Raw genomic sequence first — 26,231 nt, 5'->3', positions numbered from 1 at the left:
ACAATCTTTCTGCATTTAAGTTTTCCTCAAATAATACAAAATTGTCGTTCCTTAATTAGGTATGGGAAATTTTTGGAAGTGGTCAGTAATTTTGAAAACTGAATAGATTTATTAGAAAACATTTTATACGAAGTTGACGAGACATGAGAAGTGACCCACTGTATTACTAATGAAATTTGGAACAAAAATAAAAGACTGAAATTCTTGATTAGTCGAGAGACTTAGGAGGAGCTCTGCACGTGACTGATCAGATTGCCATTGACATCAGAGACACAATGTTCAGTAATAGCAAATACTGGTGCCAAAAGAACTTTGACACCAGCAATACACATACCAAACAAGTGATCTCAGTCTCGTCATCAGAATCATCATGTCAGTTTGCCAAAAGCAAATTAAGTATCGTATCAATGTATTATAACACTGCCTTACTTTAGAAGTGATGTATTAATGTCATCCCATAATATTTACGGCACCTTTAATGAATGATCCAGTAATTTAGAATTTTGCGGTACACAGATGTGCACGAACGTATTTTGGCAGAAGCATAGGATTTAAGTTAACAATACATTGTAGGAGCATAATGATGCGAGTTCAGCTCACACTGCCAAACTTAACAAATGACAGAACACCTACAGAAAACTGACAATGACTGAGGAACTGTAACTGCTTACACTATAGAAGTTTCGAACCACTTATTTGCTGACAACCCCAACATATTTTTTCAATTACAGTAATACAATTTACTGCCTAACTTCCATTAAATTAGAGCTTTAACAGACAATTCTGACAAACTTATCAGTTCTGAACATTTTCGTATCTGGTCTTTATCATTAAATATATTTAATAACAGCATTATGATCATTGCAATACACATCCACAATTTGTCACAAACTTAAACTTTTAAAAAAAAATCAATTTGGCTTCCAAAGTCATATTTGACAAAGACAGTAAAGGGTAGTCGTAACATCAAAGGAAAATACTACTCGAAATGGAGAACTATCTCAAGGAGGTACTACAAGGACCAATTCAAGGCCAATTTTTTTTTTTAGATAAATACCAGTTTTATTCCCTGATGACACATCGGTACTAACAAAAAATAAAAATGCACAAGAAATTCCCGAAAACTTCGAACTCTAGAAAATCTAGATGTGTGGTTCCATTTAAATGGCCTAAAACTAATTTAAAAAACACAGCTTATGCATTTAAAGATAAAATAGTCCAAAATAAATGATATTCAAATTATGTGCAAGCGTCTGGAACTAAACAAAGCAGAATGTGTTACATTCTCAGGACTGCAGTTGGACAGAAATCTGTAATCGTCTTCACATGTAGACTATTTAAAAAATAAATTGAACAGCCCGACATTTGCTATGCTATCTTAGCCAATGTCACTGGCATAGACACGAGAAAGGTAGTATACCATAGCTACTTTGAGGCAATACTGAGATACAGCATTGTCTTCAGGGGAAATGCCAGAAATTTGCAAAGAATATTACCTTTACAGAAAAAAGAACACGTGTAGCACAAAGCCACGAGAATCTTGTCGGTGACAATTACAAGACCTAAACATAGTAACTGCTCCATCACTGTATTTATACAAAATAATTCTTTTCACAAATATTAATCCACAATTGTCTACTTCAAATAACATCCGGCACATATATGAAACTACAAACAAAGAAAGTATCATGCATCCTACACGCAGAATCTTTTTGCGGAGACCCCACAATATATGGGGATGGAAATATACAATCAGTTAAAAAAAGACAAATTTTCTGAAAAGACAGACTGATTCAGTAAAAAGAAAATTACATAGCACTCTTGTACAAAAATGCTATTATACTACTGATGAATTTTTCAATGATGATCTGACCATTTCAACAGGATAAAAATTAATAGTGTGTGTCTTTATATATTCAGATATTTCACAGGTCTCGTAAATGTTTTATTCTACATACAATCTATTATAGTTATTAGCTTGACGAGCCTTCTGTACATTAAATGATTTTACATGTATGTTACAAGACAATAAAATTCTGTTTCCGATACGTCCACAGCCTGTGTTATCCAATGTCTCTCTTACTTATGTTCCTTTGAACAACTATTTCACTTTAGTATTCATTTATCTGTCTTGATGGTGAAATATATCCTCAAATAGTAAATAAACAGCTTTAGTTTTGTAATATGAATAGAGCTCTTTGGTTTGATTACTTTCACTTCAAATTTAATATCTCAGAAAACTTTGCTATTAATGGCTTTTTACTGATTCTTTAATAATTGTGTCACTAACTGATCTGGCTTTTCGACATTTCAATTTGGTATTTTTATGTTGGTACTGTTGTCAGCTGAAATCAAGAGAAAAATGCACCTCTACTGTCAGATTCAGATCGAATCTTCTTGGATGAAATAATCAGGAATACAGATCTCTGGGTGGGGCCTAATGAGGCAAATGTTTTCAGCAAAAACAAATCCGATTGTCTACAGAATATGAGAATGGCTGTGTTGAAGTTATATATAGTGGTATTTAGTTGAATTAGGTGACAATGAACAGAATTTCTGATGAAACAAAAGAAAGTAGAGATGTGATGGGTTATAAACAGCACAGTGAACACATCATAGCCAAGGTAGGTTACAAAGCCAGCACCAATTACAGTGGTACACTTTGGTTCCATATATGAATACAAAAATACTTTACACTGTACAATGACTTACAAGAAAAGATATGGGTAAGGGTGAAATTTACTTACGATGGGGACTGGAAGTAGGTAGCAGAAGAAAAAGTTGAGCAGGCTGGTGAAAAAGGGTAGAAAGGGAAACAGCTTGGCAGAAATTCACACTGAGCAGTTTCAGCACTGACAGCATTTCGTTTAAGAAACAAAAGAAAATTTTACACATAGAAGAAACCTCGTCAGGATGTTTCAAATGAAAAATACAGTGCTAAAACTTGAGATTTGGAAACCAGATTTCAATCTACAGAACATTTATAGTGGCAGATGTGGCCTGACATTCCCTGTTTACGAACTGCAGATTAAACTACAGAAACTTATGAAGGTAGTAAATTATGGATATAAACTGAAAGATGATGAGGATAGTTTCAAAATAGTATTGGGCAAGGGTTACGAACATATCCACACTTCCAAACTACTGGCCTAAAGCCCACCAAATAAATCATGAAATGATAACAGCTCAATACAATTAGCTGCCTGAAATCATTCTTATGAGCCCCTTACCTCCAATCGTACTTTTAAATCCATATTTGACATTTTTTGCTTAAATTGTTCATTTCAGTGGTCGAAAACTCCACAGTTGCTTGCATATCAAAACTTCTGCCCTTCCCCACGTAACGAATGTTCCTTCGAAGTATTTTACTGGGACAACGTTTATTTGTAAGATGACATTCTACAGTCTTATTAAGACACTGAATGGTGTCTGCTCATCTATGCAATCATTTAACAGTTAATGTTTGTTGGGCAACATTTACTTTTACTGTAGGTTCTTAAAATACCAAATTCAAACAAACATACATGTTAAGGTGACTTACTGCATTACACAACTTCTTTTGCTTTTTAAATTCCATGTTTCCTGATCATTAATACTAATATACTACAGTGTCAGATCTTCGCTAATTACTGCAATGTGTATTCAAGGGGGGGGGGGGGGGGGGGGTGAACAGTTACAATGAATTGTCGAAGCACCATACATACCTCTTGTAAAAGTTCCTCTTCCATCACCACCACCTCTAGAACCGAATTCACCACGGCCTCTTGTTCCCATACCACCTCTGCCCCTGAAACAACCATTTATAACATACAATCAATGTAACATTATAAAATTTGTGACTGAGCTGTTACGACAATGTCTTAAACATGATTTTTTGGTAAACCTATCGTCTCATCTACAAATAAAAAAGTATATTTACCAACTAACTTTTGAATATGCTGCTGTCCTAAAGATTGACCAGACTGCCAACAAAAATCAGGGCTAACATTCAATACCAGGGAATATCAGTGGCATAAGAACTTCGGAACATCAACCCTTGTACTGAAACTATCTACTCAGTCTCATCTGAATCATCTTGTCAGTTTTACTACAATCTTCGAAGTAACATGTCAAAATATGCATAATAATTAAGATCGAACAGATGCAACATTTTACAGCATTTGAAAATAAATTTAACTCTACATTATGAGGTCAACAGCTCAAAGTATGGTGGACAGAGGTGTGCATGCATACACCAAACCAGGACACTGTCGACTATTTCATAAAAAAGAACGTCACACAGCTGTATACCATATTGGGAATAACTTTAAAAGTTTTGTAAAGGTTGAGATTACCGTATTTACTCGAATCTAAGCCAAAATTTCTCGAATCTAAGCCGCACCTGAAATTTGAGACTCGAAATTCAAGGGGAGAGAAAAGTTTTAGGCCACACCTCCAAATCGAAACAAAGTTGGTCCATTGTAATGTGAGACAATTTAGTTCGAATGAATGACGATACACCTACAGTAGTTTGGTTCGAGTCGTAAGCTTTACCAAGTAGCCATTGCTATGCATCAGGCGCTCCGTTCGTATTTATAAGCGTACCCTTCCTTTTTCACGTGCTTCGTCTGGTTTGAATCGATTGCTTATTTTGCTTTGATCTGATAAGTGCCGTTTTCTTTGTAATAGGTGTTTACGTCACTCTAAGCTGAAAATGCATTACTGTACTGTGTCATGCATTGTTTGTCGCATTCTGATAGTGCGTGTTTACGGCCTGTCGCCGCGCACGGCATGGCTTGCTTTTGTGCACGCTAAAGCCGCTTACAATTAAGAAAAAAAAAGAGCGAGGAATCGTCTCATTAGCCAAACAATGGCAAGAGACTGCTATTTGTTGTTACTTACACTGCTGCTTTCTTTGATAATGATCAACAAGAACCAAATAATAGATCGCATATGATAGAACATGTTCTGAACGAGAGTTAGGTGAAAATTTTTCTCCGTTTGAAAATCTTTGCGGCCGCTTCTTTAGTACATCAAATTCTACACAGAAATTAGAGTAATCTTAGATTTAAAAATCTAGTCAGTTGCCGTGCTTCATTTCTGACTGTATCACTACTAGGCAAAAGAATAATACAAATATAAACATGACACGATACGTATATTCTTCCGCGTTTGCTGTTGTCTCACTCTAGTTTCGTAGTTTATTAGGCAGACAGGATTTGAATGAGATAGCAGCAAACACGAAAGAATACACGGCAAAATGTTTATATTCGTATTATTCTTATGGTAAAGAGAATACTGCATGTGATTCACACATTTCATCAGGTTCCTATTAGCAACCATCTCTTCTCACAGGTAGGAAAAAATTCAGAACGTAGAGTTGGCCATATTGACAAACATCCCAAACAGTCTTGCCAGTCGGATTTTCGTAGTACATTGAATTTCTGCAACATCCGAAGATGAACAATACGGAGTTTGTATTTACTTCGTTGGATAATGTACGAAAATGTAGTGGTCGAAACTCGGAGCGGAGAAAAAAAAGCTCGTTTACCACCTTTTTTTTTTAAATTTATTCACTGACGCAGTGGTTTTGGCGCCAGTATTTATCTTTGTGCCTACAAAGCATGCCTGTGTAGCGCTACATTTATTCGACGGCAGAAGTTAGTGGCGGCACCTACCAACATTTTTCAGAACTTCCGATTGCTTTGCACTCGATTCTAAGCCGCAGGCGGTTTTTTGGATTACAAAAACAGGAAAAAAGTGCGGCTTAGATTCGAGTAAATACGGTAGTAGCAATGATGTGGCCACGGATTCTAAGAAAGGTTATGTGGCTATTTCCTATGGTTGAGCAGATGGGTAGAGTACACTATTCTCTTTTTAAAGAGCTATTCTGTGGCTGGCTAATACAAAATCATGTGTCTTAAATTTTCTATTACACTCCCCTATAATAAAATTATGTGGTAGAGGAAAAAACAATTTCAACATTAAGGGCTGACTGTATACACACCAACCTCCATACAGCAATTTTGACATTAGTTCAGAAATTTAACTCCGTCCAAGGCTCTGCTATGTTGCAGAACATTAAATTTGGATCCACAGGCTGATCTAAGTTAGACTGAAGAATGCTTGGCAATACCACTAGAATCAGCTGTTGACAAGATTATTATGCTTCGAACACAACCATTACTATTACATTGTAGGTGTCATGTTACAAAGATGGAGGAAAGGGAAGCAGAAAAAAAAGGAGTGCTCCTCAAAGTTCTCCCCATATAAAAAAGGAGTTTGTTGCTGGAAACCACATTGCACCAATACAGAAAACAGAATGCAAAAGAACCAATAAAGTTACGATGGCCAACAAGAAAAAGACCAACTTTTTATGTAAACACACTTACTGAATTCTGCAATGTGAGTCCTGTTAGCTTCATTTTCTGTTGCTATTGGGATTTCTTGGTAAGCAGATTCTCATTCTGATGTCATATGTGGCACTTCATATACATTATTAGACACTGATTTAGCTGAGCATCACATTCCTTGTACAGTTAATGGAACCATCCACGATTATTTCAAAATGTCTTTCCACTTTTGGCACCAGGAGATTTGATGGAGATATGGGTGCATGAAATAGCAGTACAACACCAGGAAACCCAATATTTGACAAAAATCATGCTGGGTTTTCCCAGCAGTTTTTATTTTTGTAAGCATGTTGATAAGTTGTTTACTCAGTGAGCCAATGCAGCCTGTTATCTTGTGTACGGTTCTCCAAGCTGTTTCTGCATCTGTTATAAGCAGATCACAAACCGCCATCTGAAGCTTACTTTAGCATAAAATCGAATTGTTAGAAATAGCATGCACATAAGTCATTGGGTAGTTTCCTTTGGTTGGTTTCACAGATACTGAGGAACATTACTTTTAACTGCTGCAAAGTATTTTTGTGTAAGTAAAACCTCAGGTTAAATGATCTCATTTAATTTCGAGAACGAGTTTGCCCTTTGTCTTCCTGATTAGGGACACATCAGAATATTCATAACCGTAAAGTAAATGAAAGGGAACGACAAATTTCATTAAAGAATAAATATACTGAGATGCAAGGTTTCTACGTGATGTTCTTGAACTTCCATCACAAATGATTATTACTGGACACTTTGTATGCTAAAAACTTTTGCTTGGTTAGATGAGTTACCCCGGAATATGATCACATATGACAACAGAATGAAAGCAAGCAAAGTATGCAAGTTTTTTTGTTTTTATCTTCTACGTCTGACAATTCTCCCCACAAATACAGACTTGTTTAGGCTCTTCAGCAATTCTATGGTATGCCCTTTCCAATTGAATTTATTATCGAGTTGTAATCCCAGAAATTTAACACTGTCAGCCTCTTCAAACTGCTTGTCTTCACATGTTATACACAAGCTGGAAGTAAATCTCTTACAGGTTCTGGACTGCATGTAATGGATATTTTCAAAGTTTAATGACAGTGAATTAGCTTTAAACCATTTATTAATGTTAGTGAGGATTTGATTAGCAGCTATTTCTAAATCTGTACTTTATTTGCTACTTATTGCAATGTTTGCATCATCCACAAACAAAACAACTTTAGCATCTGACAATGTACAAGACAAGAGACCATTAATGTACACATGAGAAAACAACAGACCCAAGATGGAATGTTGAGGAACACCACATTTAATTAATTCCCAAGCAGATGAAGACAGTCTGCTTACTGCACCGGTATTTCACAATGACACCCTTTGTTTCCTGTTAGATACAACACAAACCATTTTGCAGCCCTGCCGGTGATACCGTAATACACCAATTTACTTAAAAGAATGCTGCAATTCACACAAACTGGAAAAAAATTTCAAAAACTAGAGCTTCCGAAACAATAGTATGACTAATGCCTAATAAACACTTTGCTAAAAGACTGTTTTATTCATCAACAAACTTGCAACTGTCAAGACAGCTTAAAGTACTTTTTCAGTAATTAAAATTAACACATGCATAGTTACCATGAAAACAATTATTGACAAAATTATTTAATGGTATCAATATAATGGAAGGAAACATTCCACGTGGGAAAAATTATATATAAAAACAAAGATGAGGTGACTTACCGAACAAAAGTGCTGGCAGGTCGATAGACACACAAACACAAACATACACACAAAATTCAAGCTTTCGCAACAAACTGTTGCCTCATCAGGAAAGAGGGAAGGAGAGGGGAAGACTAAAGGAAGTGGGTTTTCAGGGAGAGGGTAAGGAGTGTCTGTATGTGTGGATGGATATGTGCGTGTGTGCGAGTGTATACCTGTCCTTTTTTCCCCCTAAGGTAAGTCTTTCCGCTCCCGGGATTGGAATGACTCCTTATCCTCTCCCTTAAAACCCACTTCCTTTCGTCTTCCCCTCTCCTTCCCTCTTTCCTGATGAGGCAACAGTTTGTTGCGAAAGCTTGAATTTTGTGTGTATGTTTGTGTTTGTTTGTGTGTCTATCGACCTGCCAGCACTTTTGTTCGGTAAGTCACCTCATCTTTGTTTTTACATAAAATTATTTAATGGGATCGATAAAGTATCTACTCACCTCGTGGCAGCAGAAAACACACACACACACACACACACACACACACACACACACACACACACACACACACACACACACAGCTGTAATTGTCAAGCTTTTGGAGCCAGTGGCTCCTTCTTTCAGGCAAAAGGGTTGAAGGGGGAAGGAAGAGGGGTGAAGGAAAAGGACTCTAGAGACCTAAGAAAAGGGGTAGATTTTGGGAAAGTCACCCAGAACGGCAGGTCAGGGGAGGCTTCCCATACAGGATGAGAAGGAAAAACATTGTTGTGGACTGCATCTGACAAGATTTGAAAACTGGAAAGCTTAAATGTGGAAGACAATGTAACATGCCGACAGAGGTTACTGCTTGAACATCATGCATGTGTATGTAACAGTGGTGGGAGTGGAATGGTGGAAAAATACACAGGAAAGACAATGGAAGATGTAGAAAACTAAAATGGAGTGAAGCAAAGAGTAGTTACAGTGAAGAAATGTTGAGAAGGATGAAATTAACATAAATTAAGGTGAGAGGCAAGGACATGTTGTAGTGCTAGTTCCCTCCTGCTGAGTTCTGAGAAACTGGTGTCTGAGGCAAAAATCCAGATGGCATGTGTGGAGAAATACATGCTAAGGTCAGGAATGTCATGTTGTAAAGCATGCTCTGCAACAGGATATTGAGAGTTGCTAGTATACACCCTCTGCCTATGACTATACATCCTAATTGATAATTTTGTGGTAGTCATGCCAATGTAGAAGGCCAAACAGTGTTTACATAACAGCTTGTATATGACAGATGTCATTTCGGCAGGTGGCTCTCCACTTGATAATATGTCTTGCCAGTCACAGGGTTGTTAGAGATGATGGTAGGAGGATGGATAAGGCAAGGCTTGCAGCATGGATGGTCACATGGGCAAGAGATGGCTGCAGAAGCGGCATAGGGTCTGACAAGAATTTTGTGGAGATTGGGAGGACAGCAGGAAGCTATTTTAGGTGTGATGAGCAAAAATTTAGGACGGAATAGATTTTATTTCAGGGCATGATTTTAGGAATTCATGGCCCTGTCGAAGTAGCTAATTAACACATTCCAGACCAGGATAACACTGAGTCACCAATGGTGTGCTCCGAAGTTGTTTCTTGGAGGGATCAGCAGTACCAGGTTTGGATGTGATGGCCCAGGAAATTTGTTCTTTAACTAGGCTGGTTGGGTAATTACATGCAGTGATGGCTGTGGTGAGAATGGTGGTGTATTACTGTAAAGAGTCTACATCTGAACAAATACATTTTGGATGCCAAGGCTGTATGGGAGGGAATGGTTGACACGTAAAGGATGGCAACTGTCAAAATGTTAAGTATTGTTATTTGTTGATATGTTTGGTGTGGATGGAAGTGTGTAGCTGGCCCCAGTTGAGGACGAGATCAACATCAAGGAAAGTGATATGGGATTCAGAATAGGACCCTGTGCAATTTAACTGGAAGAAAATATTCATAGATTCAAGGAATATTAGCAGGTCGGCCTCACCACGAGTCCATATGGTACAGATATCAGTGTACTTATTAAACCAAATCCCACACATCCAGCAGTGCTTCACCACCCTTCCTCAGAAGGAAAAGAGTCCTGTGCAGAATTCCCAAGCTCTACGTTCCCTAAAAGCTGATGACTCCATCATATCCTCCCAGCAGACAAGGATCTACCATTATAGTACTTAACCTAAATATGAGAACAAGTGAAGCTGCATGGTTTGCCTGCTTTACCACTGCCTCCAAGAAGAAAGTGAATCTCCTCCAATGATACAATGATTTTGCTACCAAGCATGTACTAGATCTAAACCTCATGAATAATGGTAGCATACATTCTTTTTATTTCTTAGAACACCATACAGACGACAAATTCCACTGGCACATTTTCACTTAAATAATATGGTGACATGATATGAATTATAACTTATGAATTTATTCCACAAAGTTGAAAATGTACAGGGCTTTGCCAATTTATATATAACTGATCAGATTGCCATTAACAGCAGAGACACAGTGTTCAGTAATAGGAAATACTGGTGCCAAAAGAACTTCGACACCAGCAATACACATACCAAACACGTGACCTCAGTCTCGTCATCAGAATCATCATATCAGTTTGGCACATCAAATGTCCATCAGTTTACAATAACCACTAACTTTAAAAGTAACCTATTGCTGTAAACACACAATATGAGGCATCGTGAACAAATGATCTTTCAGAATTTCACTACACACAAGACAAGTAACCTTACCTTACAAATTACCTTCCAGTGTAAGACAAAGACAAAATAATCTAGAACCTGTAGTTAGGCACAAAGTCTACATCATTGTGGTTTATTATTTTTTTTTAAGAGACTTATTACTTTAAATGTTCAACAAGGCACAAATTTATATAAATTCAGTATTTAGTTGTCAGAGAGAGATAGCACTAATTTTGCGATCTAGGTGAAGCTTAGGTCACATGATGTAAGAGCTACTAAGATTACAAATCTGGGCCCTTCTCTGCTGGTATCAATACCATCCTCCTCACTCTTCAACTGAAGCTATTATTTTAGTACAATCTAATGCCAAAGTATCCAAAAACTGTACACAGTGTTTACCCCACTGTAAAGCAAGCTCTTCGCAAATTCCATAATTTGAAAAATACAGGGTCATCTTGCATTCACAGATAAGACTATTGCTGTAGATGTTAATATTTTTATCTTTCACAATATCTTAATATAGACACCTCACAGTTACAGATGCAGCTTTGGTAACAGGTTACAGGCAACAGGTTACAGGCAGAGTTTTTTAAGATTACTGTCTGTGTCAGCTAATGTCAGTATATATGTGAAACATATGAAGTAAGATTATCATCCTATTGGCTACCCACAAACTGATATCTTGCTAACCTGTGAGCATTAGACACATACTAGTGTGAGTGGTTGTTTCTCTGATCTAGACTTCAGCCCAAGGGACAGTCTGACACTAACAAAGGATTCTCTCTCAGAAAACTTGCACCATGACACAACAAATGAAACACTAGCTTTAATAACAGTGCCAAAGCTGCCACTGGTCTACAGCAATGTTGATTTTTTAAGTTAGCTAGTTTTAATTCAAAGTTGCAAGACTTATGCCGATTCAGTTATAAGGAGCACTTTGCTATTATTGTCAGTGTTGTAGGAATCGTAAATAGCAGGTATTGATAATTGATGCGAATTCTGAATGAAGACAGTGGAGAAATTTCTACACCTTCATACACAATCACAGAATTCAAATCACGTACTGTCTGGTGTGATGGGAGTGGGGCTCACATTATTACTTAATGCACTCAGCAACTTCACACGGCATACGATGTAAAACTATTTAGCATCACAACCAATCTAAAGAAACATCATGACTATCAGCTACGCCATAAGGCCATCAGTGACCAGAAGCCTGTTTATTTTGGTCAATGTGAAGGGCATGTGCATTGAAAGTATTAACATACAAAGTTCTGGCAATGAGAAGGCCAGAGTAACAGTAAGTTTGGGTGCACTAACAGGCGGATAGAATTTCTACCACATCTGATTCTTCACAGGAAAACAACACTAAAAGAAAAACTGCCTGCACGACGTATCTTCAGATGCCAAGAAAACGGATGGACGACAAATGACCTGGCACCAGATTGGTTTGATGTGATTTGGAACAGAATACCAGGCCCTATCCTTAACAGAAGAAAAATGTTGGTTTGTTTTCATGGAACACTCCAACCAAGAAATTAAGGATCTGATAGCAAAGAGCATGCATAGTGGGTAACAATTCCCGGCGGCATGGCCTCACAACTTCAAGTAATGAAAGTTGCGGTGAAATCTCTCCAGGCTCAGCTGCAAGACCTTCACAGTTAGTGGCTTCAAGAAGGGGAGGGTTGTCCCTCAATATACATTACTGCCTGGGGCAGAATCTTGAGTGAATCTTATACTAGGCACACAATATTCCACAATCAAAGAGTCAAATGACAGTCTAACTATACTGTTCTCAGTAAATACACCCAAAGTGTATAAAAAACAAGATACACCATGCTAAACGGATGCAGACAAGAAAGAAATTACCTGATTTCCCAGATGAAAACGCACTGTTTCCGTGTTAAGTGACAATACTTTCCCTTGGAACTGTAAGACTTGTCATTTGAATGGTTAAGGTTTTATACACTGGCATAGGACTTCCAATAACTTAAGAAACAAAACCCGAGAGGGAGTGACCATGGGTTTTTGAAAGATCTTTGATCAGCAGCAACACATATGCTCCATATTTTAATATTACAAACGTATAAATTTTAGTTGCACCAAACACAGCATGTTAGTTTCTGAAGCATAGGAAAAGCTAATGGTTTACAATGATATAGTATAATTACAAGAAAAGAAAAGCTTTCACACATACTGGTCTTTTTTTTGCATGTGTTACCCTTAGACTCATCACACAAATGTGCCAGTAAAATTTTAAGTAATGACAAATGCGTGGTCATCTGGTTCCAAAATTTTTAAGTGGCTGGTCCTCAAAAGATTCAGTTTTAAATGAGAGCCAAAGATTCTGCGATTTAAGAGATTCATCATACATACTCACACTTAACATAATTAATCTTGAGTGAAAAGAAACCACCCTTTGCAATATTTCAGAGAGTGCCAGAAAAAAGGCGTTACTTCGCATGCACTGCTACAATGGTGTAAGAAGCCCTTGCTTAGTGTTTGCTCTACCCATATGCCATTTATCACATTTCTCTTTGGAATTTCATGTGTAGTTGTGCATCACTGGATTATGTGCGGCATTGCTGCATGTTGTTCAGAAGAGACATGCAGTGTTATTGAACCTGGGGCATTTGTTTTATCATATTCTATCCAGATAAGGTATGCAAAATAAAAACAGGCCTCAGCATAGGATTCATTTCAAAACTAATTGAAAGTACTCTTAATTACTTTGCTATGTGATGATTTTAATTAACATAGAAATTTTTAATTTGTATTCCGCAATACTGTTATGTAGCATCCACATACCACTGCAAAAACCTATTAAGAAGGAATAAAAATTTCTCGCAAAAACTGAAAGTTGTTTCTATACACCGGAACTAAGAATAGTAAGTTTTTTTATGACTTTTCCAAACTGTGTAAAAATTAATGTTATTTGTGAGGCCAAGAAACTGTATAACTGGCAGTTTATATTCTATTCCAGGAGTAAATATAAAGCCTTGTCGGGAGTTACGCCAATAAAACACTGGGTGCTGTAAATCTACAATTATCGAAGAATGGCATTCTGTAAATTTTAGATTTTAACATAAACTAACAAAGCCTCGAAGAGGTGCCACACAGATGTTGAAACATGTCTTGTGACTGAAAAACTATGTTTCACGGAACGCAGATATGTAAAATTCTGCTAAACCTGTCAATATATTTGAAACAAAACATTTTACTGAATACTACTGACCAAATTTGCTTGCTTATTAGCCATGAAATGAACACCTGTATATCGGTATGTATATGCTTCAAGGGATCTTACATTATGAACAGGACATTAGAGGATACTCCAAGAGCAATAGAATTTCGTGAACCGTACTAAATACACAATTCGGATCAAAGTGCACATTCGTATGTAATGATTCAAAATTAAGTAGCACCCAACTTATTTGAGCTTTTCAGTGTGGTTTTTGGGATGCAAATTTTCTTGGGGTACCAGTACTGTATTATCTTGTTGGTTCTTTATTAGAGCCTAATGCCTTACATTCCAGAAGATGAAGCTGTGCAGTTGAAATTCCACGAACAGTTGAAACTAGCAAATAGTGTGGAATGAAACACTTTACTTCAAATAAACAGACGTCCTCTGCATAAAATATTAATAAAATTTCTTTAACAAACTAACAAAAGTAACTTCACTGTTCCACAAGATGAATAATGCTCGACTGCCAATGATACAGAAATAAAATAAAATCAGAAAACAAGCTAATAACATTTTAGTTTCCTGTAATTATGTGAACTATTTTAATTAATTTGATGGTTCCCAAGCAGAGAATTTGTTTTTTCCATTTGACATGAGATCTGTGAATGAAGAGGAAACAGCAAAATCATGAAATGTAAACATGGGTCATGTGGAGACTACACCCCCCCCCCCCCAAATACAACTCAAGACTGTTGTGCCAGAAAATTTCTTCTGGGTACAGGTAGCATCTGGCTGCTTGCTGGTACTGGTTATATTGCTAATAGCGACACCTCAAATACCCAGAAGAGAGAGAGGCACTGCCCATACACAACAACTGCACATGCGTGTGAGCACGCTGCACAACTGCTCAAACATAATGTGAACAGTTGCTACATCATGCTCATTGAAAGCAGTTTTTTTTGTTATGAAGTATTGCAGTCTTTATCTTAAAGTCTTTGACACATTTTGCTGTTGGTAGATGCTTCTGTGTGCACTGTTTTTTGTTGTTAATTGCACTTTTTCTTTGCAACTGAAGTTTTATCTCAGAGTTTTTATATAGTTTGTTTTACTGCTGCAGTATTATTCTGCAGCAGAGGGATAAAGTAAAATTCTTCATCAGATTATTGGTTCTTATCAGTCAAAATTACAAAAATTTAATTGAAAACCAAAACAATGGGAAATTCTCAGAATTCTAAAAAATTGTGGGTTTTTCCCAGTTTTGGTATTTTCCAGGGAGTATAAATGCTGAAATAGAAACCCTTTAGAGAGGCAACAAAGTCAAGTACAGCAAGGTGAGAACTAGTCTAAAAGGAAACAAAATTAATGAAGAGAGTGTGAAAGGTGGTGAAAGAATGATTCACTACAGGCAGAAGAGGTATACAGAGGCAGCAAATGGAAGGGGAAGAAACTGAAATAATGAAACTTTACACTTTATGAAAATTTATCAATATTTGCTGACATACTCAATATCAATTTTCCAATCAATTCAATCATTAGCTGCAGTAAACAACCTGATGAAAAAATTAAAATGTTTGTAATATGTTATCATACTAGTAATTACTCGGTGCTACATTTGCCACAAACTACACAGCACACAATAAATGCATATGTACCACTACTATGCCTTGGTTCCTTACAACAAATCTACCATAGATTTTGCACCAATGTTCAAGAATGGCAAGGAGGAGGTGAGACACTAAAATCCCTACTAGCATCCTAGATGTTCCTTGCAAAATGTAACAGAACTTACCTCCCTGGTGTGAATCCACCACTACCTCCTCCATGATCTGCTCCACCACGGCCCATACTACTACCCCCCCTTGAGGGAGGTCCTCCCCTGCCACCTCGACTCGGGGGTCCGCTGCGCATCATTCCTCTTCCACGACTATATTAGGAAACCACATTTCAACACTTTCTTATTGAATACCACTGAATGCAAATAATTTTACTGCTTTACACATGATACCCAAATGTTCTTACAACACAACTGTATAGGTTCTTAAAGTTGTCTGCATGTGAAAACGACAGAAACCATCTGCAAAACTAACGATTTTAATATTTACACAAAAAAGTTCTATTAAGAAGCAACACACATCTTTTAATTAGGGTAATTTTGCATATTAAACATTACTTAAGGCTATATGGTTTCCTGTAAGATCAAAATTTAGCCACCAAGTTAACTGCAGAAGTTACTCAGAATCTTAGCTCTTTATAACTGTGGAGGTCTTAAGCCCCCCCACACACACACATATGAAATTAACCTAGAGCTGTAACTACTCTGAGTTGTGTGCACCGTGATAGGACATGGGCCTGATGCACACTGTGCAGAGTAAAAGTAAGACGCTTTACTAAAGAACTTTGCTGCCAGAAGTACTACCAAGTTTTACATCTATAACCAGTGCCTAATAATGCCAGATAGTCGTACTTTAGCTCTTGATCCATCTGGTAACAGCACTTTCATTGTTCTTCTGCAGCCAAACTCTCAGCTATTGAGGAGTAGCAAACAATGTCCCCATGCAGGCCGAAGAGGTTATTTCATTATGCAGTAATTTCATGCCCAGAAGTCCCCACATGACCATCACAGATTTTGATATTTTGTATGAATGATCACACATGTTCCAAGTGTCACCATCATTAATCCAGTACTTCTGCAGATAAAGTAATTTGCTTAACCCCACAGCACAGCTATCAACAGTGCACATGAGTTTTTTGTTACACATATGCCTAGCGATGTTTTCTTGAAAGAAACAAAACTTGTACAACTTTTTGCACACTCTTAAGTGAATTAATAAAACATTTGCACATGGATAATCTGAAGCAAAATTCGCAAAAAAATAATAAAACACCCGTAATAATGGTCTTACTTATATCATAAAATTTCGTTCAACAGCTTTAAACAGTTTACAAATCGAAGATGAAGTCGACGATTTTTCTAAAGACACCAAAAATGTCTATTATTGGCCCAGTTTTACAAAGGGGTCTTCTGCAAACTCAAACCGTTTTCAGTCGAAAGACCCATGTTCTTAACAAGCTAAACTGTATTTGGTTTTCCAATGCATGCTTGTAAGGCCCTAACAAGAAAAACAAGGCGGAGTTCGATTGAAAATGAGCCATGTTCTGCTAGCACTCAAATCTGACATTTTTTAATAAGTTCTACAATTGTTTGATACTGTCTGGGGAAGACAATTTCAAAAGTCCTAATGACTGGGAAGTGAGTGTGTCTGAATAGCTCTAAAAACTTAAAAATGTGGTATGTTGGCCAGATATGTATGAAGAAATATTGGTAAGACAGGAGACAAGAAATTGCAGTTTTCGAGTGTGATTACCTCAAATTGTTAGAATCACAGACAATAGAAAGTTATTTTAATTAGGTAGCTTAGTCTAGTTCACTTTTTATAAAAAGAATTTCAAGTTCATTACCTAGTCATCAGGACTTTATACTGTCATCCCTGATAGCACTGAACAATTGTAATATACAGTAAGAGACATCAGATTTATTCTGAGTACCAGCAGAACATGGACCCATTTTCAATGCACCTCCTCCTAGTTTCTTTTTGGGGCCTTATATGCTCACATTGCAAAGTAGGGTTTTTTAGTTGGTTTAACATGGTCTTTCTAATGAAAACTGTTTTAAACAGTTTGCAGAAGATATTTGTAAAAGTGCCCCCCCCCCCAAAAAAAGACATTTTCGGTGTTTTTAGAAAAATTGTCAACTTTGCCGTCAATTTGTAACCTATTGGAGAACAGTAGAAGAATGAAATTCCATAATCTAATATCTTCAATTGGTAAGTTATGTGGGATGTTTCATGAGGATCCACCAATTATTTCCAGAGATATAAAAAGGTAAATTTCATATTTTTTGAGCATTTTTTTTTTTTACAGACTGCTTTATCCATGTGCAAATCACTCAGGAAATCTTTTTTATTTCTTAAGATAGTGCAGAAAATTATACAAGGTGGCCTAGTTTTGTTTCTTTCAAGAAAATATTGTCAGATATATGTCTTGCAGTTGCTGAAAACACATGGGTGCACTGTTGATAGCTGTGCTATGAGGTCAAACAAATAATCTCTGCAAGTAGAACAATCAAATCAAAGCAATCTGGAAACACTGTACCACTCCTGATACCTCACAAAACCACGTAATTCTCATTTGCAGCACCTACAACAAGAAGAAGCAACTGCTATGAGACATCAGTTAATACATACACCCTGAATTCAGTCATCTGGTAAGAGACAACAATACAACAGCACTTAATCTACTACACAGCCTATTAATACATAGAAGTGATTACATGAATTGCAGGAGAGCAACAAACACAATCAGGATAACTACATCAGCACAATACAGACCACCAGGAAACATTCAGTTTATACTGTAATTAAAATAAATTGCAGTGTTGCTGGCTTGCTTGATCAACCAGCAACCATCTCTTATCACTTGAATCATTGAAACATTAATCACAAAGTTGTTTTAATGTAAGTACAGAAACACTCATACTTCCATTAGCTTCCCCCTCAGTCTTGTTTAATTACTGAGCTTTGATGTGACTAATGTTAACAGAACAATGCACCCCATCCAAAGCAAGACTTTCTATGAAGTGCCAAAACCCTTGTTTGTGCCTCATGCCAACTACATTTAAATCTTTATTAGTTAGTAAACCTAAAGGAAAATTAGAAAGCATACAACCAGCTGACAAAGGTACTATATCAATGGTACACAATGAAAACTTAATTCCATCTGCCTGAAAAAAATCGTTATTCCAGTAACCAGAAATGCAATTAACAAAGAGATGTTGAAGGGAATGGATTCCTCTAATCAATAAAGTACTAGGCTTCTACTATATAGTTACACATGTATCACTTTATTTCTTAAGAAGCCATTTTTGCTTCTCCTCTAAATTTTACAAAATGGAGTTATGCCTACCATTGATATGATACTGTATATTAATTGTCTTGTGAACGCAACCTAAAATTACATTCTTAATGACTTATTTGCTAGAGCAGACCTGTGTGTTTAATGAAGATGGCAATTCATGTAAAATGGCTGCAGTGTGATACTGGACTACATCCCTGAAATTGTCATTATGCCGACAGTCTTCTATGTAGAGTTTGAAGGTATTTGTTTCAGTTTCAGTATTCAGTATTCAGTTTATTCACCATTGACCACTTACAGCGGAATAGGTCTGAACATTAAATATACAATTAACAACAACTTTACAGTAAAGTTTTTACAATTTAATTCCTTTTCTTTTAGGAATATTCTTATATACTAATGTCAATGCTTATTTCAAAATATTCTGTTATCTTATAAAATGGGTGTTTGAGAAGCCAGTCATAAACCTTACGTTTGAAAATATTATTGGTCAGTGACCGAGCAGATGCTGGAAGTTTATTGAAGAGTTTTAAACTCATTATTTTGTGTGAGTTTGCAGTCTTTGTGAGTCTGTGTCTTGGTATGTCAAAGTCCAGTTTGCCTCTGGTGTTGTGGGGATGTATGTTCTCTCTGGTCTCGAACTCATTTAAGTTGCTTTTGACATAAAGCAGGGCTGTGTAGATGTATAGATTCACCACAGTTAATATCATGTGCTTGATAAAGAGGGGATGGCAGTGTTGTGAGGTTGTGAGTTGGCAAAGCTGAAGAATGAATACCAAGTACATGGCATGTTTAAGTCTGCACCATACTGATTGCACTTTCTTTTAATTAAAAAAAAAGAGAGAGAGAAAAACTGCAAGGTAAATTAAGAAACCTATTTTAGCTAATGAATAAACCTCTGATTTGTGTTTTGGTGCATGTTATTGCATTGTTAGCTGCAACAAGCATAAGACACTTTGTTGGTGCTGCACATTTTAGCAATTTTTGGAAAAAACAAGCCACAGTGTTCTTCAGCACACCAGTGTAGAAGTTCACAGAATGTGATATATATTATGTAATTTAGTATTATGTAATTTAGAACATTTTCAAGTTCCACAATAAACTCTTACTGTTATCAATTATAAGCTGTAACTTAATTGTGCTCTATTAAAATTTATAACAGTAGGTCTATCCTTATTCAAAGAACCTCTCTCTAATTTCATCATACAATTATATGATGATATATTACTTTTGAGAAACAAATCAGCATTTGTGGTTCACAGTTCTGCCAAGGAATACACTAGCACTGAATTTCACTGTATAACAAAACAAATAAAACATGTGTTTTTGAGAATTTTCTAAAGTTACCATTGTTTCTGTGTGCTCTATGAAAATTTGTAGTTAATCAGTGTATGTGATTTAGTTACTGCAGCAGACAGTCTAACAAACTGTATTACATCTAGCTTTCCCTCAAAGAGTAGCAGCCTATATACATTACCTGCATTTATCAAAAATTAACTCTGTATCTGAGTGTTCAGAGAACTATAATGTCCAAACATTCTAAGAAACTAGTAATTTTTATTATGTTTTTGTGTTGTCTTCATTTTCTAGAAATATTGTTTTTGTATTTACACAAATTCTTATGGGACATAAGTAACATTTCACCTCAACAGATACAGAATCTGTCATACTCGTTCACTTTACTGTGTGTAGGGTGTCAATTGCAGATCTAGGCAGCCTGTTACAGGATGTACAGAGACCAGGAAGGACTCAGGATGTTGTACCAACCCCCAATCTGAAGTGCTGTCTTTCATTACAACTTAGCCAGCGCAAATTGTCAGCAGTTCTAACGAAAGGTGAATGATGGTACCCCTTAGGGAAATGGCAGCAAGGGGACAGGAAAGCACTCCAGCCACACTCAGTATGTGTGCCTGGGGGCCTCATTCAACATGCTGAAATGGCTGTTCCAGCAGCCACTGACAGAACAGGGTGCAGCCAACTGCATGTTTGGCACGCATTGGAATAAATGATGCCCATCATCTGGGCTCTTGAGGCCATTCTAGTGACTGGCACAGAAGGTTAAAAAGATAAGCCTTGTGCATGCTCACAACTTGCAGCACTGTCCCCAGAATTGATCGTTGCCCTTTGGAGTCAAGTTGAAGGACTGAACCAGAGCCTACGAAGGTTCAGAGACAACCTAGACTGTGACTTCGTGGACTTGCACCGTAAGATTGAGAACTGTACGACTCCCCTAAATGGGTCAGACATGCACTACACATCAGAGGCTGTTGTCAGGTAGCTGACTATGTGCGGGAGTGCACACTAGGCATTTTAGATTAGGCGCCTCTTCATCCGATCCCAATAATAACAGTAGGAAACCCAGAAGTAGCAGTGTAGGATCAAAAGAAATGCCTCTCACAGATAAGAGTATTAAAATCCTAATAGTAAACTGACAAAGCAATCAAAGTTTTTTTTTTAATAATATGGGACTTAACTTCGGAGGCCATCAGTCCCCTAGAACTTAGAACTACTTAAACCTAACTAGTGGTGGTGGTGGTATGTTGGGGCTTATGGGCGCTCAACATCGAGGTCATCAGCGCCCTGACATACATTAAAAGGAACGAATGTAGACAGACTTAAGAAAACTAAAGCACACACTCAAAGAAAGCAGGAAAAGAAGGAAAATGCTACATAAGAAAGTAAAACCTAAGGAAAGGGGAAACATAGCAACAAGAATGTCACAGGAAATTGTTATTGGCTGGCCACTTACATAAAATATGGGCGAGCTTGTCACACAGTGAGCAAATTAAAATCCTCTCCCTAAAATCTTTGTAAAAACATTTGACAGGGCACAGAACTTTAACCACATTTGTCCGAGTGTTGCCTAAAAGAGACGGCAGGTCCGCTGGCAAGTCAGCCGCGACCCGCTGGTCAGAAAATAAAATGCAATCCAATAAAACGTGGCGCACAGAGACCTGGACGCCGCAAGCACCACAAATTGGAGGGTCCTCTTGCCGGAGCAGGAAGCCATGCGTCATAGGGCTGTGGCCTATTCGAAGCAGAGTGAGGAGAACCTCGTCCCGTCGATGGGGCTGAAAGGAAGTACACCACACACGCGTTGTGGGCTTGACTATACGGAGCTTATTGTCAGTCTCTTCCAGCCACTCATCCTCCCACCGACGCATGACCCGTGAGCTCAACAATGAGGTGAGTGCGTGCAAGGGGATAGCACACTGAGATACTTGTGGGGCGAGACACGCCTCCTTGGCTGCGTGATCTGCCCTTTCATTCCCAGCAATGCCAACATGCCCTGGAACCCAGCAGAAAGCTACAACCTTCCCCAGTCGCTGTAGTCGGAGGAGGGCATCCTGGATGGTCTGGACAATTTTGTCTGCCGGATACAAACGTTGCAATGAGTGAAGGGCACTGAGTGAATCGGAACAGACAAGAAATTTAGGAGAGGAAGAATGCCTCATGTTCTCCAGTGCCCACAAGATCGCGAACAATTCTGTATCAAAGACAGTAAAAGTCTGAGGCAGTCGGACCTTGAGGACACGATATGGAAAAACAACTGAGCAACCAACAGAATCCCCTTGTTTCGACCCATCCGTAAAAACAGCTACACAGTCGTGATGCTCAGATAAAATGGCAGAAAATGTTGCATTAAAAACGGTGGCAGGAGTTCAATCTCTCTTGTACTGCAATAAATCTAAAATCACTCCGGGCCTCTTCAGTAACCAGGGTGGCAGGCAGTTAAAACCTTGGATTTGGGGTTGTACAGACTACACACCGAGGGACTCTAGTACACGTTGCACACGGATCTCAAACGGCAACGTAGCCCGGGGACGGTGGGGAAAAAATGGCGGTCCAGAGGTGGATGGGCAACAAGATGGTGAGCAGGCGACGTGGGAGCTGCAAGAAACTTACAAGCCTGGCGCACCAGCAGGAGCTGCCGCCGGATGGTAAGTGGCGGTTTGCCAGACTCAGCACAGAGGCTGGGTACGGGACTGGTCTGATAAGCACCCGTGGCCAGTTGGATCCCAGCATGGTGAACAGCGTCAAGAATCCGCAAATAAGATGGCCTCGCTGACCCATATACTGTGCACCCATAGTCCAGCCGTGAACGCACAAAAGCTCCATAAAACTGTAGGAGACATGCCCTGTCCGCACCCCAAGGCCTGTGGCTGAGGTACTTGAGGATGTTCAGTGCCTTCAGCGTTCTGGCTTTCAAGTCACGTAGGTGTGGCAGTCAAAAATTAGGCCCAGAAACCGCACTGTGTATCTAAAATGTAGGACAGAACTACTTAAACCTAACTAACCTAAGGACATCACACACATCCATGCCTGCAGCAGGATTCGAACCTGCGACCGTAGTGGTCGCGCGGTTCCAGACTGTAGCGCCCAGAACCGCTCGGCCACTCTGGCCGGCAGCAATCTAAGTGCTAGAGTTTGTAGCCCTCATGAATAGCAGTGAAGCTCGCCTAACACCAAGTACAGAAAGCTGGTTGAAACCTGCAATTGATAACTGTGAGATTTTTGGGGAGAATTTAAGTGTACATTGAAAGGATAGGCAAATAGGAAATGGAGGTGGTACAATCATCGCAGTAGACAAGCAACTCAAAAACACTTAAACATATATAGAAGCCACATGTGACACTGTTTAGGCAAGATTCACTAAAAGAGGTGGGCACAAAATAGTTTGATCCTCCTATTGCCCACCAGACTCATCTCCTAGTGTAATCTAAAACTTTAGAGACAACCTCAGTTCACTTTTGTGTACATTCCCAAGAATACTGTAATCGGCAGTAGAGACTTTAATTGTCCAACAATTAATTGGGAAAATTGCAGTTTTATTAGAGATAGCCTGATAAGGCATGCTGTGAAACATTACGAAATGCCTTCTCTGAAAATTGCCAAGAATGTAGTTCAAAACCCCACTCATGATGGAAATACATTGGATCTAATGGCAACAAATAGACCTGACCTCTTTGAGGATGCCCACATTAAAAATGTTATCTGTGAGCATGACATTGTTGTGGCAACAATGATTACCACAGTACAAAGGATAACTAAATCAAGCAGAAAGATAAGTGCGTTCAAGTAAACTAGACAAAAAATCATACTGTCACATCTCAATGAGAAACTTAACTTTCAGCACACGGCAGGAGCATGTAGAGGAGCAATTGCTCAAGTTTATAAGAATAGTTGACTGTGCACTGGATAGATATGTACCCAGTCACTGTAAAGAAACTTCATGAAATTAGTATTAGTGTCAGTGGTATTGACAAACAGCTGAAATCGTTAAAACGAAAAAAGCACCGATCGAATCCCTTTCAAATTCTATACCGAATCTGTGGCTTAGTTGATCCTTTTCTAGCTATAATCTTAGATAACTAACAAAAACCCTTGCCCAGTTCTTGGAAAAAGCACGTCACACCTGCCAACAAGAAGGGTAGTAGAAGTGATTCATGAAACTACCGCCCAATATCCTCGAGATTTAGATTTGTTGTAGAATCTTAGAACATATTCCGAGCTGAAACATAACGAGGGATCTTTAACAGAATGACCACGCCTTGCACTTTCCTCACATGACTTACTGAAAGCTTTGGATCAGGGCAATCAGGTAGGTGCAGCAATTCTTTATTTCCGAAAAGCATCGGACTGAATACTACACCTACACTTATTGTCAGAAGTACCATCATATGGGGTATCGAGTGAAATTTATGACTGGATTGAGAACTTTTTGGTAGAAAGCATGTTATCTTGGATGAAGAGTCATCGTTAGATGGATAAATAACTTCAGGTGTGCCCCAGTGGAGCATGCTGGGACCATTGCTGTTCATTTTGTATATTAATGACCTTGCAAACAATATTAACATCAGACTTTTTGCAGATGATGTAGTTATCCATAACAAAGTACTACCTGAAAGAAGCTACATAAATATTCAGCCATATCTTAACAAGATTTCAAAGTGGTGCGAAGATTGGCAACTTTCTTCAAATGTTCAAAATGTAAAATTGTGTAATTCACAAAACAAAATACATAGTATCCAATGCCAGTAATATCAATGAGTCACTGTTGGAATCTGTCAACTCATATAAATACCTGGGTTTAACACTTTTTAGGGATATGAAATGATCTCCCAGCTTTCAATTGTGAGTTAAGCATGTGGTAGACTTCTTTTAAATGGCAGAGTAATGGGGAAGTACAGACAGTCTACAAAGGAGATTGCTTACAACTCACCTGTACAACCCATGCTAGAATATTGCTGCAATGTGTGGGACTAACGGGATCCATACGAGAATGGAATGGGAAGAAAACCCTAATAACTAACAACAGGAAGTGCCCTTCTGCCATACACCTCACAGTGGTTTGCAGAGTATGGATGTAGATGTATTGTACATTAACTACTCAAAACACAAGGGGCTAACTAAATAACTTTTACCTGTAAAAGTTATTTGTAGACTTCTCCAAAATGGTTCACCCTTTCTTCTTCTGCAATATATACTCGTTCCTGATTTAAAGAATTTGACAATTTTACGTTTCCTCCCTACCCCTATCACTTCTATCCTAGGGTAAGTTGTCATGCTACACAGGAATCTAGCTAGTTTCACACACACACACTACAGTTTTACTTCCCAACATTATGAAAAAGGTAGTGTTACTAACCACATAGTGAATACGGTAAGTTAATGCCAGGCACAACAAAGGCAGCAAACAACTAAACTTTTGGCCACCAGAAGACCTGGTCTCTGCAGTTGTTAGTTGTTCACAACAATGAACATTTAACAAATACCCTGTCCATTCCATAGTTAAGGAAGTTGGAGGCAGCCAATGGGAGCATTATTGGTGTTAGTTTATTAAACACATTTTTATTCCAATAACATACAAATTAACTGCACTTTTAAAACATATTTTCATTTACATTTTGCCACACATCTGCATCTTTCTGCTGAAGTTTTAATGTTTTCCTCTGAAACCACATTTTCTGTGGTGGGTGGCAAAGCACAAATTATTCTGTATGGATGCCCATTTCATATTTTCTGCTTCTGCTATTTACAGGCTTGCTTTTATTGGTTTATACGACTTGATTATATTATACCCACTAACCCCAGGGGCAAAAAACGGTTCCCTTTCAACGATCAGGAGGTACATTGATAAGAACCACTAATTATCATTATAATCTGGAGACAACTGATGTATCTGTAGTGGCGATGAAGGACATTTTACTGGTTCTACCAGTTCCTTCTATTGCAGGTGGCAATCATATCAAGCATACCTTTACAACCAACATTAATGTTAAAGAATGTTGAAAGGAACTTAATTTGTTTCAGTTTTATTTATTGTACTGTTTGTTATTTTGTTTTTGTTTCGTGTAAATGCATACACTGAGCTTAATGAAAA

At 38.0% G+C, this 26,231-nt stretch overlaps 1 protein-coding gene across 1 annotated transcript in view; it reads right to left on the bottom strand.

Annotated features, from left to right (window-relative positions):
• LOC126456498 (RNA-binding protein FUS-like) overlaps nt 1-26,231 on the bottom strand; it is a 64,616-nt gene that overhangs the window by 30,383 nt on the left and 8,002 nt on the right. Inside the window, exons 4-5 of the mRNA XM_050092248.1 lie at nt 15,726-15,860; nt 3,705-3,787 (exon numbers count right to left, since the gene is read on the bottom strand). Coding sequence (XP_049948205.1) covers nt 3,705-3,787; nt 15,726-15,860 — 218 coding nt within the window. The remainder of the gene's footprint in view (nt 1-3,704; nt 3,788-15,725; nt 15,861-26,231) is intronic.

The sequence above is a fragment of the Schistocerca serialis genome, chromosome 2 (assembly GCF_023864345.2).
Source record: "Schistocerca serialis cubense isolate TAMUIC-IGC-003099 chromosome 2, iqSchSeri2.2, whole genome shotgun sequence".
Lineage (NCBI taxonomy): Eukaryota > Metazoa > Arthropoda > Insecta > Orthoptera > Acrididae > Schistocerca > Schistocerca serialis.
This window is presented reverse-complemented; position numbering and strand designations above follow the sequence as displayed.